General features: G+C 44.0%; 1 protein-coding gene across 1 annotated transcript; it reads left to right on the top strand.

The window, feature by feature from the left end:
• The first annotated feature begins 704 nt into the window (after positions 1–704).
• Positions 705–7,697, top strand: LOC104251619 (protein NipSnap homolog 3A). The gene is made up of 6 exons (XM_059834304.1): positions 705–785; positions 2,196–2,403; positions 4,337–4,498; positions 6,059–6,208; positions 6,596–6,682; positions 6,797–7,697. The coding sequence occupies exons 1-6, from the start codon at positions 705–707 to the stop codon at positions 6,871–6,873; spliced, it is 765 nt and encodes a 254-aa protein (XP_059690287.1). The 3' UTR covers positions 6,874–7,697.
• Positions 7,698–13,134: the final 5,437 nt, after the last annotated feature.

Raw genomic sequence — 13,134 nt, 5'->3', positions numbered from 1 at the left:
CCTTAGGTAACCGTGTGGTAGTACAAACTATGCAGTTGGCCATATAGCTGCAATGGGGCGACAGTGCTTGGCACTGTGCACTCCTGCCACAAAGCTTGGATTTACCCAAAAGAACGCTACAGAAAAAAGCCACAGGGCTTTCTTCCAGAGGGGGACAGCGGGCGGGGGGTTTGTATCCCTACAATTTGAAGTTTGATCCTGCAAATGCTGGAAGGCGAGCGATTTACTGAAGGATTTGCCCCAGGGCAACCTGTGGGGGATAAAGAGTCCCGAGTCCCCCCCAAGCAATCAGGATACTTTTTTATGGCATTCAGGCACTCCGGCAGAGACAGAGATACCACATTTCAGGCACTGAAGCCTGGTAACTTGAACGCGCATTTGTTCTCGGCCATGCATCCACCCGTCCGTCCCATCCATCCCACTCCCGCGGAATAAAAACCAGGAACTAAACTCCCTTCGCCGCGGTTCAGTTTGCCGCTGACCCACGCTGCGGGTGGGGGGGGGGGCGCGGCGGGGGGCGCTGCAGAGGCCGCCGCAGAGGCCGCCACAATGGCCACCCCAGCGACGCCCGGGCCGCCCAACGGCCGCCCCGCCGAGGCAGGGCCTGCCGCCTCGCCCGCCCCGCCCAAGGGCCGCCCGCCCTCCTCCCTACGCAACCGACCGGGGACCGCTGAGTTTGCCTTCCGCCCGGCCTGCCGCTCGCCATGCTGCCCCCGGGAGCGCTCCACCGGCCCCTCGCCGCCGCCGCCCGCCTGGCCCAGGCCCGGGCCCGGGCCCGCCCTCAGGTAACGGCCGGGGCGCTGCGGGGGGAGCCGAGCGCGGCGGCGGCAGGCAGCGGGGCCGGTGGTGCGGACCGCGGGGGCGGCCGGAGGGCGGGGTTTGGGCCAGCGGGGGCGGGGTTTGGGCCGGGCGGGCGGTGCCCGGCGGTCCCGCCGGTGGCTCTCGCCCTCGGGGCGGGGGCTGTCGGTGTCGTGACATCCTCCTTACCGGGCCGTCGGCCCCGGGCCTTCTCCAGAAGCGTGTGACACGTTCTTCGGACGGGAGAGGTCCGGAGCGGGCCGGTGTTTGCTTGAGCGGCAGAAAACGTCTAGGCTTCTCTTTTCCTGCAGAGACCGGGCGTCGGATGGGTGACTGACAGCCGACTGCGCTCTTCATTGGTCACCATAAGTGTAGGATTACTGCTCGTTTAGGATCCTGAGGGGATTTAGAAACTATAAATGCTAAAAGCAGCTGTGACACATGACAACCAAAACTAGATGTGTAATACTGCAGAGGGTCGTGGGGAAACAAGACCTTTGGTCTTGGCCGTCTGTGCTGTGTGGTTTGAGCTGTACAGTGCGCACGCCTGCTGATGCTCGTGAAATAGGTCATGTCCAAAACCCATCCTGCAGCCGTGTGGGCTAAGGCCAAAGATTTGGTTTGGCCTTGGTTTTTCTCATTTTATGGGAGAGGTGAGTAGCATGTTCCAGGTTATTGAGGCAGTTGCAAAAGTAAGCGTATTCTGGGACGTCTGAAGGGTTTTATGTTGTCTGAATAGAAAACCCGTTCTTGACCAGCCTCTGGGAAGCAGCCAGTGAAGGGCAAGGATGCAGACTTTAGCAGTCTTGTGCTGGAAGGAATCGGCCTTTTCCCAAGCGTCGGTATCTTTTTCTTTTTTTTTGCCAACAATGTCTAATTTGCTAATACTGATGTAAGATAGTAATGAGAAAACAGATTGCAGTAGCGTGAGTTGGTCAGGTAAGGGCAACACAGGCAGATGTTCATGTTGCCTCTGCTTCGGTGGCATCAGCAGCCTTGCCTTTGAGTAATGTGTTGAGCCAACTCTCTTTTTATTGCTTTGACTTTTTGCATCCTGCTGCTGGCTTCCTGAGGAAGGGGTATGAGGAAGGAAAATCCTGCTTTGTTATGGGCTAATAATTAAACAATTGAGTGTGACAAATAAAAGACATGTCATGGTCTGCTGCACTGTCAAAAGGAATTGCGGCAAACAATGCGCATGGGAACTATTTCCAAAGAAAAAAGTCTCAAGATTCTTTTGTAGTGGAGATCACAAAGTACTCCCTCTCCCAGCCACCAGTAAAAAAATTGCGGCTATAACATCTCACTGTTTTAAAAAAAGTCTAGACATTAGACAGAAGACCGTTTTGTGGCTTGAGAATTAGTTTTAGTTATTTTTCTTAACATCTTCTCTTCAGATACTCGCATCCCTTGCTACAGGGCCCAGACAAAAGAACAGCATTTTCTACGAAATTCGCACATACGATATTAAGCCGTCGAAGATGAAGGAGTTTGTGGAAATGGTCAACAAGTACTTTCACCTTCGCACAGCTCACTCGGAGCTGGTGGGATTCTGGTCTGCAGAGCTGGGAGCGATGAATAAGGTTGTCCACGTTTGGAAGTACGGTATGCTCAGCATCCCTTTGAGCTGCTCTGCTTTCTCTGTGCTCCTTGTCTCCTAGGCAAAAAGGCAAGGAGAATGCTTACCTGGCTTTTATTTGTTGCTTTTACTGTAAGAAAGTGTCAAAAAAAAATTGTTCCTGTACCGATTACTGAAAAGAACACTGCAGAGCCTGTCAGGACAATTTTGATATGTTGGGATGAGAGAGTTACACTGTTCTTAAACAGCGATCTCTGCTCAAAACAGGTGTAACAGAAGAACTGCGGCAGAGTGCTTTGTTCATGGTAAATATTTTTAATTTAGGGCCAGTTCCTGAACGACAAATGTCTTCAGAATTGCAAAATGGATGGAAAAAAGTTTGAGACCTCCTTAATAAAATAATACATATAAGTGCAAACAATTTATATGCAATCTGTGTATGTTTATATGCATGTGTGAGTGTTCTCAAATTTTAGTTCGGTTTAACAGTCACTCCCCTAAAACACATGAGCATGCTTTTTGCATGCTCAACTGTGCGGAGGTGGGAAGCCACTCCGCCAGCCCTGACTTCCCAAGCACACAAAGCGTTTCATTGCTGCTTCAGCCTTGGTAGCAACCGGCTTCTTGACAGTATAATCAACTTTTTATGTTGTTGCAGTCGGTGCTGACCTGGAAGGTGCTGGTGAGCCAAGAAAAGCTACAGTTATGTGAGAAACTAGGTGTGCTGGCTGTGCTCTTTGTGGAGCCCAAGGGAACTTGATACTTTGTGGTTATGGAGAGGTGGGAAGGCACATGGGTATAATTTCTTTGTATACCTGTTGCAGTCAAGGGTATATTTGTATGCTGAGACAGAGAATTTTGTTTCTGAAGTCGTCAGTCTGCTCACTGAAATCCAGCATGTTCACAGTACCTGTTTAGAATAAAGAGTCACCCTTTTTGTCCTGCAAGGGTAAAGGGACCAGCCATCTGTCGACAGGAGTATTATGAATTTGCATGCATTCATGGTTAGTAAATTGTCCTGCTTCTCGGAACTTTTTAGCCATGTTCTTTCTCTAGAAAACCCTCCATTTTTAATAATCTGTGAGAAACTTTTAAAATGGAAAACTAAGGGAAAACCTACAATTTTTATTCATTTCCTAATGGTGTTTACATGTGTAAGGTACAACATCCTTTCTCCTTGATTCATCAGACCTCTGCTTATATCGTTCTGGTAGTTAAAAATAATTGGTGTATTTTTCTCTCGGTCCCAAGATACTGATATTTCTCAAGGTTCTTCCCATTCTCAGATGCTGGATTTTTCTCTTGTATTATTGAAGGCTGTCTGCATAAACATACTGCTTAAGATGCCACTGCAGCCTCACCAATTGAAGTTCAGACACTCTTAATTCAGCGGATTTATTTTTAGTTTAAAAAAAAAGAAGAAAAGGATTAGGTTTTGGGCATTTAATAACTTTTTATGTAGCTGAACAAACAAACATTACTTCTACACTTGTAATTTTAATGTCATTTTATATAAGCCAAGACTAATGTTTTTCTTAATTTTCTCTTGGTAGGCTAATATTCCTTCTGAATTTTCTTTTCCACTTCACTTCCTTATCCACTGTGCTTTCTCTGAATCTCTTTGCCCTTGGTAACTATTGCCATGTCCAGCAGTCCCTGCAGATGCCATATATGAATCTTTCTTAACAGTAATATCACTTAATGTGTTTTAACTATTTTATAAACTTTCTTGGAAAATTTGGTTTGGCTTGAAACCATTTAAATCTAAGAGCTAATGCAAACATTTTTGCAAAGTTTAAAGGAAACTTACCACATCTGCTTTGAGCTAATACACTGTTTATAAATTTCGAATTTACATGAGTAGAGCTTGCCTCCTTGTAATTATACATTTTGATTGAGTCTGATGTGACATTATGTGCATTTTTTCGTAATTTTTTTCTTTTTTTTCCCTTCTTACAGATAATTTTGCCCACAGGACAGCAGTGCGGCATGCACTAGCTAATGACAAAGACTGGCAGGGAAAATTCATCTCCCCAGCTCTCCCCTTGATAGAAAAGCAGCACAATGAGGTTGCTTATCTGGTACCCTGGTGTCAACTTGGGAAGCCTCCAAAGGGAGGGGGTGAGCTTATCTTCTCTTTTGCTGATTACTGATTAATTAAGTTACTGATGCTGATGGACTAACAAAAAATGGCTTAAAGTTTAAACCAGGTATTACATGGTTTTATAACCCTTTATGTAACAAGTGTATGTACATAAAGCCATGTGAAAAAGGTGACATAACACAGATGAGGGACAAAGTTTTTAAGAAGGATTTTACACTGACTTACATCAGTAATTCACTAGAGCCCTGATCGTTAAGGTTGTAAAGAGGTGTGTGAATTGCCTAAATGAACATGCAAAATGGTAATGGGGTAGTAGTGGTCAGAGCAGTGGTCCCAGACTTGCTTTGTCCATCTGTCAGTGAGAGAAAGTTACCTGGAGACACTAAAGACAATGAATGTTCTCTTTTACAGAGGTTTTTCTCTTTCATCAATTTGCTTTGATGTTACTGGTTCTTTCGCATAATAGTTTTAAGAAAAACAAAATATAATCCCTACTTTTTAAAGATACATGCACGTCAAGCATACTTTATAACAATCATAGATTAGATGTAGACGTCCTGTTCTGACATATTTTAATTCTGTGTGTAGCAAATGTGGTATTAATAGTATTGACTGTTCCCCAATTTATGAACATTTGCAGATTTTGTTGCATGGAGTGACGTCAAACAGGCCTTGCTTTAACCCTCAGTATGTGCATACGTACAGTAACCTTTGTTCTTTATTTCCCTGTGATTCTGAATTTTATGCTGTTACAATTTAATTTGAAAGCAGTCCAGTTTTCTCTTACAACTGGAGAGCTGGGTTTTCAAACACTTTGTTCCCATTTTAGTTTATCTCCAGCCCGTTGCTGGAGAATGACACCAGACATACATTGCCATATGCCAAGTGTCTAACTTTCTATTAAAGTGTCAGCAATTGTGATCTAGAGTAACTACCTGACCAGAAAGAAGACAGATAACGTGTCTTGTAGCAGGACTGGAGTTTTTTTGGCAAATCATGCCATTTGTCTATGAACAAGGGAGATTGTTTGGCAGAGCAGAGATGCTAAGCTAGTCCTGGTCTGTTGGTTATGCCTTCAGATCTTGCTGTGACCAATTGCCAGGAATCAAAGGGGTTTATTATGTCATAAACCACTTCAATGCCAGAAAACATTGCCAGTCTTAGAAAAGGCCATCTTGCATTGTTCAGTCAGCCATCCAAATCCTGCAAACATGTATGAGTATTTGTCATTTCTGCAAAGTACTCTGAATCACCCCAGATTTCCAGGCAACATTGAAAACTGCTAAGTTGGGCTTTGTATGGAGCCTTCTGTTCCTCAGGGTCCTGGTACTTACATTTGCACTTGAACTGTCTCCAGTTAGTGAGCCACTTGCGTGTGCTCTTGTGAGCCCCTGGATGCTCTGAGATAGTGTGCATGCTGGGATGAAGGGGCAGTTTCATGTCCTGCTGACCCCAAATGGCAGGGAATTGCAGTACTGGTTTCACAATAAGTATGTCATGGCTGTGACACACAGTTTGAGAACTGGCATATTAATTTGTATTTCTTTCCTTGAGGTTATCTTTGCTTTTTCTTCCAGGAGTATATGAATGGGTTACTTTCCAGATGAAGCCTGGTGGGCCAGCATTGTGGGGCGAAGCATTTCGAGCTGCAATCAATGCTCACATCAACACGGGCTACGCCAAACTGATCGGTGTTTTCCACACAGAGTATGGATTACTTAACACAGGTACTACTCAATTTCTGATAGAGACTTTGGCATGGGAAGGGGTGGAGGGAGAGGGGTAAGCCCCTGTCCTGGATCAGGATTGGCCCGCTTGATGAAAATGTTGATGTGGATCACCAAAGTCCTGTAAACAGTCCTTGAACCCAGCTTTGTGTATTGGGTTATAGGTTTAAGCCAGGTGCTGCTATCTTAAAAGACTCTCAGATCTGATGTTAAAGAGTCAAACGTTGCAAAGGCTCAGCAAAGGCTCATCCCACCACTTACTTGCCTGGAGAATTGTTTCTGCTAACTGCAAGGCATCAAACAGGTGAAGGCAGACTGCTAGGACTTACAGTAGATGTTGTATTGCAGCATAACAGTATTCAGCTGACTTTATTTGTACTTTCTCAGTCCACGTGATCTGGTGGAATGAGAGCCCAGATCACCGGGCAGCGGGAAGACACAGCGCCCATGAAGATGCCAGAGTGGTAGCAGCTGGTAAGAGATGATGGATCCAGAGAACTTACTCACTAGTGTTACCTGCATGCATCCTGAGAAAAGTCTTATTTCTCATTGGATTACTGTCTTAATTAAATATGCATTTAATTTCAGTGCGGGACAGTGTCAGATTCTTGGAGTCCCAGCAAAACATGCTCCTGATTCCTCTGCAATGCTCGCCGCTGATGTAACTGATGGCAGAAAGGACAAGATGGCAGTGCTGTCAGCAAGTGCCATCACATGGATTGTCATACCCTCATGAACTGAGCCAGCTGTTCTTCAATTTACAATAAATGGATGCCAAATGCTGATCGCTAGCAATGTAAATCAGTAAAATTTTCCACCCTGATAGCAATTGCTAAACAGAAGTTTATGGTGATGTTCCTACATCCCCAGGAAAAAGAACTCGAGCCATATCACTTATGGCATGAACCACACTTCACCTATCTTTTACTTTAAACCCTCAGTTCTTAATGCTTTACTGCATAGCTAGATCACTTACAAAACCTAGTTAAGTTAAGCGCTCGTTTCCAATATTACAGCTCAGGGCTGGTCTCATTTTCGTAACATACTTTGGTGACTCTTGTAATTATCGCATCTGGGCTATTGCAAACTGGTTTAAGAAGGAATACCCCTGCATATCTGTTACCCAGTTGTGTTTTAATCAGTCTGCTCATTGGGATGCTTTGTATTACTTCTGAGTAATGTAAAACGTCAGTGTGGCTGGAATTGCCCCTAGGAGGTGCTGCAGTGAAGCTGGTCAGGTAGTGGGTCCTGATTAACTCCACTGTGAGAAGAACATTTATTCACTATCTTGTTACAGTTCACTTCAACCCTTTTTTGTTCAGTAAATACATCCTCAAAACTGTAGATTATACCCATAATGCTTTGCCTTAGATATGAAAATATTTGTTTAGGGTGCTGAAATTGGATTAGCCCTTCTTGTTCAATGTTGTATTGGGTTTGTGTGGCAAGGTTTTGGTAGCAGGGTGGGGGGGCTACAGTGCTGGCTTCTGTAAGAAGCTGCTAGAAGCTTCTCCTATGTCCGACAGAGCCAATGCCAGCCAGCTCCAAGACAGACCTGCCGCTGGCCAAAGCTGAGCCCGTCAGTGACAGTGGTAGCGTCTCTGTGATAACATATTTAAGAAAGGGGAAAAACAACTGCGCAACAGCAGCCAGGGAAGAGAGGGGTGAGAATATGTGAGAGAAACAACTCTGCAGACCCCAAGGTCAGTGAAGAAGGAGGGGGAGGAGGTGCTGCAGGCACCACAGCAGAGATTCCCTGCAGCCTGTGGTGAAGACCATGGCAAGACAGGTTGTTTCCCTGCAGCCCATGGGTGTTAACGGTGGAGCAGATATCCACCTGCAACCCGTGGAGGACTCCACACCAGAGCAGGTGGATGCCCGAAGGAGGCTGTGACCCCATGGGAAGCCCGCGCTGGCACTGGCTCCTGGCAGGACCTGTGGACCAGTGGAGAGGAGCCCATGCTGGACAGGTTTGCTGGCAGGACTGGTGACCCCGGGGGGACCCACGCTGGAGCAGTCTGTTCCTGAAGAACTGCACCCCATGGAAAGGACCCACACTGGAGCAGTTCGTGAAGAACTGCAGCCCGTGGGAAGGACCCACGTTGGAGAAGTTCATGGACAACTGTCTCCCATGGGAGCGACTGCAGACTGGAGCAGGGGAAGAGTGTGAGGAGGAAGGCGCAGCAGAAACAACATGCAATGAACTGACCTCAACCCCCATTCCCCATCCCCCTGTGCGGCTCGAGGGGGAGGAGGTAGAGAAAACTGGGAGTGAGTTTGAACAGGGAAAGAAGGGGGAGTTGGGGGAAGGTGTTTTTTTAAGATTTGGTTTTATTTTTCATTACCCTACTCTGATTTTGATTGGTAATAAAGTAATTTCCCCAAGTGCAGTCTGTTTTGCCTATGACAGTAATGGTGAGTGAGCGCCCTGTCCTTATCTCAACTCGTGAGCCTTTCATTATGTTTTCTCTTGCCTGTCCAGTTGAGGAAGGGGAGTGGTAGAGCAGGCTCAAGGGGTGCCTGGCATCAAGCCAGGGTCAACCCACCACAAATGTGTAGTCAAACACAGCTTATCTATACATGCTTACATTCTTTGAAACACTTTGTGCCTGTTAAAAGCCAAGTAAATTTGGATAAAGCATGAATTTTTAGTGTTTACAACTCAACGCTCTTTTTTTTAAACTGTGAAATAATAAACCCTATTCTTCAAGGACAGCATTCGGCAACTCTTGCATTCTGGTCAACAACAGTCTTCATAATAGTTGCTTTAGAGCAAGTGAGCTAGAATAAGTAACACATGGGCTGAGAAGTCAAACATGTTTGTGTACAGTTGTATGGAGCACCCTCTTCTGCAATTGAAAGGTAACTGGCAGAGCGCTTCTCTCTGGAAAAGCAGAGGCTTTTCCACAGGTTAATCACTGACTTGCACTGAGCAATTGCTTTCACATCTTTACTGAAGTGTCTTTGTGCAGTCTGCCTAATGACGATTATTGCTTCTGTAAAGTGCATTGAGATCCCATGGAAAACACTAAAAAAAAAAAATAGCTGTAGATCATTATGCTTATGTCAAAGGTGCATGGATGGCATCCAGCTTCTGCAGTAAGGCAGTGTAACAGGTCCCAGCTCCTGTACCTAAGTCTTCATACCCTCCGCCTTTCAAGAGAGCCATCTTTAGCATTCTCAGCGTGGAACAAGCACTACTTCAGAGACACTTCAGGCCAACGGCATCCTGGCCTGTATCAGAAATAGTGTGGCCAGCAGGAGCAGGGAGGTGATCGTGCCCCTGTACTCGGTGCTGGTGAGGCCGCACCTCGAATACTGTGTTCAGTGTTGGGCCCCTCACTACAAGAAGGACATTGAGGTGCTGGAGCGTGTCCAGAGAAGGGCGATGAAGCTGGTGAGGGGTCTGGAGCACAAGTCTTATGAGGAGCGGCTGAGGGAACTGGGGCTGTTTAGTCTGGAGAAGAGGAGGCTGAGGGGAGACCTTATCGCTCTCTCCAATTACCTGAAAGGAGGTTGGGGTGAGGTGGGTGTTGGCCTCTTCTCCCAAGTGACGAGTGACAGGACCAGAGGAAATGGCCTCAAGTTGTGCCAGGGGAGGTTCAGGCTGGATATTAGGAAAAATTTCTTTACTGAGAGAGTGGTGAAGCATTGGAACAAGCTGCCCAGGGAAGTGGTGGAGTCACCATCCCTGGAGGTGTTCAAGGAACGTGTGGACATGGCATTGTGGGACATGGTTTAGTGGGCATGGTGGTGTTGGGTTGATGGTTGGACTTGATGATCTTACAGGTCTTTTCCAGCCTTAGTGATTCTGTGACTACTGTCTTACATTTTACAAACCAACTTTTTAAGGTACAAATGGCTGATAAACCAACTTGATTCAGAGTGTTGCCTTATGGCAGTTAACTTAAAAGAGGACTTTTTTTTAACAACAAAAAAATGGATTGAAAAATGGAACAGGGAATTAATAGGACTTTTTTTTCCACCCACATGAATGCAAAAATTAAGTTGTTTTATTGTTTACTGGAATAAAAAAATAGAGAGGTATACTAAGAACAGTATAATTTTTTTAGTAAAACTATTTTCTTTGTCACCAACACTGGGAGTAAAGAATACTCAGGATGTTAGAGGTGTGCTTTATTCCAAAGTTCGTTGTTTTCTGGCAAGAGGTTGATAAATCAACCACATTACCCAAAGCACCAGCTGGATACTAGATTAAAACAGAAAAGCCAGGACATTTTAATTGGCTTCTTATCTCAGGATGAATTTTCCTGATGAGTGTAACTTCAAGAATTGGTTGGATTCTGGAACTTAATTGGTTGACAGTGGGACTACCGGCAGTAGAAGGCAAAATTTTAAAATCAGTTTGAGCAGTTTGAGCAACCAGACCATTATTCTGCTTTCATTTGTAAACTGTTGTTCAAAATCAACCTAGTATTAACTTGAGTGATCTTCCTTTAATTTCATATTAGCCAAGGGTTAGCTAAGTTTAGGGTATTTCAGATTCTTTATACTCAAACATAACATTTTGGTTTGTCAGTGAAAACAGGTATAGGGAATTTTTAGCAAAGAGGCAGCACAGTTATCAGTAGTTGCAACTTGCTGCATCTCTATAATGGTAATATTCAGAGGCAGGTACCTGACTTGGGATTTAAACATCCAGGTAGGTTTGTTATGCTCTGCAGCTGGATTTGACAGTTACACCGATCACTTTTTTCAGGATTTGCTGGAGACCTTTTTATTTACTAACTTCAGAAGCTTAAAGTAGCACTTGCCTTTCAAATCTTATACTACCTCACTTACCTTAAAATAGCATGTGCCCCATGCTAATTTGTAGAGATACTGGAACTTGCCAGTACATTATGCATCAAAGTTCACAACAAAACAAAACTGGGCAAAACAACAGCTGCTAACAGCACTCCTCAAAAGAACATATGCAAAAATGACACTTTGAAGACCAATGGTGCTATAACAGCTTTATTTTTTACTTAATACAAGGCAATTAGAGTGCCTTTTAATACTTCACATAACAGTTATTAGCAAATACAAATATATATACTTTTTCCTGCTTTTATTGAAAATGTCCACTTAAGGATTTAACTTAGAAATTTCAGTTGTGAAATATCTCTAGATTTTTGCAAAGTTAACAGATATTCCAGTGCAAAAATGGATCCCATTACAGATAGCATAAAGTGCTTGGAATGAAGGACCAACTATAATTCAGGAGGGAAGGATAAGCACAAGTGGTGGCTTAACCATGGGGAAAATACAACTCCTTACTGAAATACAAATGTGTTACAAAGAGGGATGCAACATGTCAATAGTAATAAAGTTTTAAAAGAAGCTAACACCTCAGTGCAGTTTCATTATCAAGAGTGGTTCATATACTGTATGTGACTCTAGAGTGATTTTTTTCCCCAACAGACACTTAAAGGAGTAAATTAGTGGCTCTCTAAACTTATTCCATTACAAATCTTCATGTGAGAGTTGCATTATGCTGTCTGTTCAGTACGAACAAGACAGATCGGAGCTGTGAAATATCCATGCTTACTGTAACATTTTGTCACAGACAGCAGACTCTGTACAAGCATGACAGTCACAGGGCAACAGGAATCAAGAATCTCTTTTTGGTGGGCTAAGGAAAGAGGATGATTTCCCGCTAAATTTATCATTTACATGAGCAATTACAAAAAGCAAACCCCAGCCCTTTCAGGACCAAATCTGAATCCTCCTAGAACTCATTCTAGTTCTACATGCAGTAGTTTGGTGCAGTGCAGAACTTAAGCCCTTCACTTCGGTGACTTAATGCTGATTTGTAATAGTGATTTTTAGCAGTGGTAAGCCTTCAATACATGCTACTTGTTTCAATGATACCATAACACACCGGCAGCCTGTTATAGAGAAGTTATGGCTTTAGCTCAGCTCTCTAGTAATTTTTATGCATCTGGAAGTCTGGTGTAGTCATCACCCTGTAACTCATCCCCATAGGGTGACGATACTATAAAGGTAATAACAAAGCATGTTTTAAGTGAGGTATACCAATCCCCATTACACTCCTTTCTCAATCCCCTTAGCAATGTATTATACAGATAAAAAAAATAGTATGAAAAAGGCACTTCAGCAGAGCATGTAGTAAGCTCTTACTTTACCCCAAGGCAGGACACAGCATGGACTGGGAACTTGTGCTAAATATTTAACTGTCTGTGTATGAAAAATGCTGAATTGGTCAGTGTTATCAAGTATACCTGGAAATACATAATCAACCTTCTTCAGGCTCATGCCAGCCTCTTCACTGTTTGTTGGGCTGCTACGGGCATTCACAGAAGAAAATGGTCCATGATTGATTCATGGCAGAGTAGCATCAAGAACTAGTACAGACCCTGTATGGGTATTTAAGGCGGAGGCATGACATACAGGAATAGCCCAGGAACTGCACTTGGGTTCAAACCACATTACTGAACCTATTTTCTGAATGTAAAAGCAAGACAGAGGGGCCCATAAGTGTATTAATGAAAGCATACTCTCCCATGACTGTTGTACAATGTGAACAAGAATTGGTTGTTCTTACCATATAATATCCCCTCTAATGTTATTCTGGCTTTGTAAAACTTTAAAAATTATTGACTGATGTAACTGTAGCACTACTATTTTGAACTATCTTGCTCTTGAAGGGGATTTTTACTGAAGCAATTTGTCACACATATAATAAGGGTGTATTCTCCAGTTAGGGATCACCTAATGACTGAAACTACACTGCACAACAGAAGCAGAAACTTACACATTGATCTAATGTTATATCAGTTTCCAAATGGGAAAATTTAAGGTGAACGACTTGCAGTAATTGCAGATAGCGGCTGATTGCTAGAGTCTGGAACTTGGTCAGATCATGAACGTAGCTATCGCTGAATGGATAGAATGAGAGCATA

The sequence above is a fragment of the Gavia stellata genome, chromosome Z (assembly GCF_030936135.1).
Source record: "Gavia stellata isolate bGavSte3 chromosome Z, bGavSte3.hap2, whole genome shotgun sequence".
In the NCBI taxonomy this organism is placed as follows: Eukaryota; Metazoa; Chordata; class Aves; order Gaviiformes; family Gaviidae; genus Gavia; species Gavia stellata.
The sequence above is the reverse complement of the archived record's forward strand: the minus strand, read 5'-3'. Positions and strand labels throughout refer to the sequence as shown.

Coding starts and splice junctions, on each gene's coding strand:
- LOC104251619 (XM_059834304.1), top strand. CDS start 705: ATGCTGCCCCCGGGAGCGCTCCACCGGCCCCTCGCCGCCGCCGCCCGC. Junction 786..2,195: donor GGGCCCGGGCCCGCCCTCAG/GTAACGGCCGGG, acceptor TCTTCTCTTCAG/ATACTCGCATCCCTTGCTAC. Junction 6,209..6,595: donor GTATGGATTACTTAACACAG/GTACTACTCAAT, acceptor GTACTTTCTCAG/TCCACGTGATCTGGTGGAAT.